The following is a 5,014-nucleotide window of genomic DNA, read 5'->3' on the forward strand; positions in this document are numbered from 1 at the left end:
TCTGCTGATGATCAAATTCTGTTAAAATAATAAAGCTTTAATTGTAACTACAACTTAGTGCCATCATCATTCTGCCAGGGATCCCCAAAAGAACCTGTCTGTCCCTGTAGCATTGGCTGGTAGCCGTGTGGTAGGCAAATATATTTCTGCTATAAAATAAAGGAATTTGACCTGACTGCTCCAAACTCCACACAGACACCTTGTAATGGGCATAAAACTAGTGAGATTGCTTTTGGGTACCAGGCTGAAATATATGTGTCAGTGATTGTGGGCTTGAAGAATTAAATCCAAAACCAGAGGGAACTATATGAAGATCAAGAAATTTAGAAAACTTCCCATTTCCTTTGAGAATTCAGTTACTGAAAACATCACTGACCTGAGGCAAGGACTTGTCCCCACACGCATGCATTTTCATTTTCATTAATGCCACTTTTGCTGCTGTCTCATTGTTTTTCGCTCCTTTACGTCTTTTGCTTTTTGCGTCCTCACTTTTTTTAGAATCTGAGAACAATATTATTCCTGTTAGTGTGATGAGTCAGATTGTCTCCTGAACTTATCTTGGAATTAACCTCTGGGGTCTCATTGTAGCTCCAAGGTTCCCACCCCTTTCATGTCCTCCCGAGGCCATGATATCAGGTACTCCTATTCAAGAACATGTGGAATTGTTACAGTTCTAGCAGAAGTCCTTTACACTGAAAAGTAGATGAACACTATCATGAAGTAAACACAGGTTGCAAAAGCCAAATAGATACAAATCCCTAGAGTTTCTAAACCTGTGGCCATCACAGTGATCATACGGCAATAGTTTCAGGTCCTCCTTTCTACGCATAACCCCACTGTCCAGTTAGGCAGAGCTGTATTCTCTTTTCTGCCCTAGAGTTTGTTTAAAAGCTGCAAAACATTACATTGTAGACTCACATTTTTTTTGCCATCTTAGTTGTGTAGACATAATCCCAGCAGGTTAGCATGTGCACCCAACAGAATACAATTGTGTTATTTGCATATGAATTAATATGCAAATAATAATGGCTAGGTACAAATCATTACATTGCAGTACTTGTAGCATGAGAACAAGACAGTAATTCTGAAAGAAACCTGAACCCTATTTAATCTTTAAAGAGTCTCTTTATAGATGTATGCTACTGTTGTCTTGTCTCAGTCTAGATGAACAGTACTACATGCTGACATGTGAGTTCAGGGCTATTTAAACAAGGAACCCCCATCCTTTCTTATTTGGTCAAACCTGGACCCTCAGAGGAGGTCACAAGCTCAAACAGCCTTCTGAAGAAAACTGTAGAATATATATCCCACTGTACTTGCCTATAATATCTTTAACTAGCTGCTGGGTGGCAGCCATTTGAGGTTTTGGCGTGTCCAGTTTCTCACATTCATGGTCTGATTGATGCCGGTGTCTGTAAACAACAGTGTAAAACTTTTATTACCTTTTCCATACACTAATGAATGAGTACTGATGTTTAAACACTGTTCTACTCACCTTAGACAAAAATGTTTTCCGCAGTAGGGACACAAAACTGGCAAAAGCTCCCTTCCATTGCAGTCCTTGTATGAGCATGGGTAAGATCTGTGCTGATCGGGTTTCATAGAATTGTTTCTTATATTTACCTAGCCATTAGTACAAAATATTTTGTGTAACTTAACAGATATTACAGATACAAGTCATCACTCCAGCTTTCCAAAAGAACTGTGCTAGCTCTTCATTCAATGCGCAAAACTTGTCCAGCAATTCTTTCCTACTTTTGTGCTGGTTAAGTTTAGTTCAGAGTTGGAAAATGAACCATCATGCTACTCAAACTCAATTTACTTCTGACAGACAGAAAAAGAGTAGATTCATTTTTTTAAGCTTGTCACATTCTCAGTTAAATAATTCATACTTGTATACTATGTGTATATATCTAATCTGAAAATAGACAGTTAAGTTGCACAGAATTTTAATTTTAAGGTAGTCATATATTATTATATTACCTCAGAACACCCATGAGCATCCCGGCTCCTGTGCTGAAGACTTTGTGGCAAAAGAGGAAAATATCACACCGTTATCAACGTTTCAGGAAAAGGAAACTGCATGTGAAAACATTTAATCGTTTAAAGAGTGATCTGACAAGTTTTATCATGGGAACAATTCAATTAAATAATGAATCTTCTCCAAAATTTGTTCTAACCTATGCATCTCACATCTCGAATGGATTGACTGTATTCTTCCTGAGGATGTAAAACATTTAGCTCTCGGAATTTATGCCCAGGATAACAAACCACTTCAAGAAAATAAAGACATTAACGTGCTTAAGAATTCAGCTCAAAGCAACTGGAGTTTGCATTTTAATGGATTCTGAATGACATTCCACAACAGCAGAAATCCCTTGAAGGCTTCTAACGTGTTAAAAGCAAAATCTGCCTTCGGTCTAGCTGAGTTTATTTCAGCTGCCCTCTGCTAATCTGAAGTGTAAATCAAAGGGCAGGCCCTGACTTCAACCTTGGAAGAAACTTCAATTTTTTCTACAAGAAAAAATACCTGTGTCCCCCCCCCAAAAAAAAAATCAGTACAAAACAGGGTCTAAACTAGATACCTTCCAAAATAATCTGCCTGTATTCTAAAGATAATCCCATTCATTTCAAAGCTCCACAACAGCTACTTGGGAAAAAAGTGGCAAGTTCAATGAAACAATTATTTTTAACTAAATGTATCTAAACGGAGTCACAGAATGGTTTCTGTAACATTTAGGTCTACACAACTACCACACCCAGATCTTAGAGAAAAACCAACTGAACTTCCCTTCATGACATGGTCACCCATCTAGTTGACCTAGGGAAGCAAGTAGATGTGGTGGTTTTGGATTTTAGCAAAGCTTTTGATACTGTCTCTCATAGTATCCTTCTGGACAAAAGGTCCAGCATGCAGCTAGACAAGCCCATAATACGATGGGTGAGCAACTGGCTAACGGGTCAGGCTCAAAGAGCTATAGTAAATGGGGTTACATCAGGCTGGCAGCCAGTCGCTAGTGGGGTTCCCTAAGGCTCAATTTCAGGGCCAGTCCTCTTTATTGTTTTTATAAATGATCTGGATGCAGGAATTGAATGTACATTAAGTAAGTTTGCTGATGATACTAAACTAGGAGGAGCTGCGGACTCCCTCAAGGGTAGAAAGGCCTTAACAGAGTGATCCAGATAGACTAGAGAGCTGGGCAGTCACCAGCTATATGAAGTTTAAATACAGCAAGTGCAGGATTCTCCATCTGGGATGGGACAATTCTGGTTATACATACAAACTGGGGGACAAGCAGCTGGAGAGCGGCCCCGCAGAAAGAGACCTAGGGGTTTGGGCTGATGGCAAGTTGAATATGAGTCTACAGTGTGCCCTGGCAGCCCAAAGGGTGAACTGTGCCCTGGGGTGCATCAAGCACAGCATGGCTAGCCGGTCAAGGGAGGTGACTGTCCCACCCTACACTGCACTGGTGCGGTCCCACCCCCAGTACTGTACACAGGTTTGGGTGCCTCAATATAAGAAGGATATCAAAGTATTAGTGTGTGTCCCAAGGAGGGTGACGAAGATGGTGAAGGGCCTTGAGGGCAAGATTTAGGAGTACTGGCTGAGGTCACGTGGTTTGTTCAGCTGGGAGAAGAGAAGGCTGACCTCATCACGGTCTACAACTTCCTCAAGGGGTGCAGCAGAGGGGGAAGTGCTGATCTCCTCTCTGGTGACCAGGGATAGGACATGAGAAAATGGAACAAAGCTGAGTCAGGAGAAGTTCAGAGTGGACATCAGGAAAAGGTTTTTCATGGAGAGGGTGGCTGGTCACTGGAACAGGTTCCCCAGGCACCAAGCCCGTCAGAGTTCAAGGAGTGTCTGGACAACACTCTTAGTCATATGGTTTAGTTTTAGGAAGTCCTGTGAGGAGTAGGGAGTTGATTCGATGATCCTTATGGATCCCTTCCAACTTGAGCTACCCTATGATTCTATAAACTTACCAAAAGACACCTGAACATCCATCACATACAAAGGGGAGAAAATCTGAAACAGAGATTTGTTTTGAGTTAGACAACATGGTCATTGTTTTGCTAATTGTTTCTAGCTTAATTTTTACATGATCAACTTTTGCCTACCTATATCATGGGGTACGTATCTTTACAAGGACACTTAGCAACTTCATCTACACGCTACATAGAAGTGGCTTTTGTACCACAGTTACACTGTTAACTCCCCCAGTTAGTATTACTGAAAAACATATGAGTGGGTAAATTATATTTATATACATTCCAGGAGTTGGAGTTATGCTTTAAATTCACTTTTTTTTCAATATCAAACTTTGAAGCTAGAACATTTGGCTAGCCAAACTTACTGGTTAGGCTAAAAATTTAATTTATTGCGAGACCACTCGTAATACTATTTACTGACTGCTGGAGCACTGGGCAATTTATATTTTCATTATATGGGTTGCCAAGTGGAGGAGATGCTACCCCTTTCAAAAAGCCAGCACCTCCTCCATTTGACAGGCCTGATAATCCAGCTCCTTCCTCCCTATCCTTCCTATCATACATACCGTCCTTGTGTAATTTAAATTGCACACACTTCTTCAGTCTCTGCACACATCCCCCACCTGCCGCATTAATTCTTACGTATAAAATCACTTCACTGTCTGCTGAACTCAGCCACAAAAAAAACCCCCCACAAAGCCGTTACACCATTGCTCTGTTCTTCAGGTTTGGTCTTAGCGGACCACCATGCAAGCGGACTACAAAGCCCAGGTCACGAAGATCTCGGTCACTTCATCCATAAGAGTGAGCAGTCTCATCAGAAAGCTTTCAGTACAACCGTTTGTGGAGCCTCTTTCCAAAAGGTTACATTTTCATTAACATCGTTTCCTGAGCTCAGTGAAGGCAAGCAAGGGTGAAGAATGGAAACACGGGGTAATTAACCACCCAGTAACACAAGTGAAGTGACAGGCCCTGGCAATGGGTCCTGCAGGGCTGCAGCAGCACAGAGGACGCCCCGGGGGGG

At 41.4% G+C, this 5,014-nt stretch overlaps 1 protein-coding gene across 1 annotated transcript; it reads right to left on the reverse strand.

The window, feature by feature from the left end:
* Window positions 1-376: 376 nt before the first annotated feature.
* ZFAND1 (zinc finger, AN1-type domain 1) lies at window positions 377-4,027 on the reverse strand (the record flags this gene model as incomplete). The annotated part of the gene is made up of 5 exons (XM_009696441.1): window positions 377-501; window positions 1,321-1,412; window positions 1,496-1,623; window positions 1,984-2,023; window positions 3,985-4,027. Coding segments are annotated over 5 exons (428 nt in total), but the record flags the coding sequence as incomplete, so codon positions are not given.
* Window positions 4,028-5,014: the final 987 nt, after the last annotated feature.

Source organism: Cariama cristata, unplaced genomic scaffold (genome assembly GCF_000690535.1).
Source record: "Cariama cristata isolate BGI_N322 unplaced genomic scaffold, ASM69053v1 scaffold10483, whole genome shotgun sequence".
NCBI lineage: Eukaryota > Metazoa > Chordata > Aves > Cariamiformes > Cariamidae > Cariama > Cariama cristata.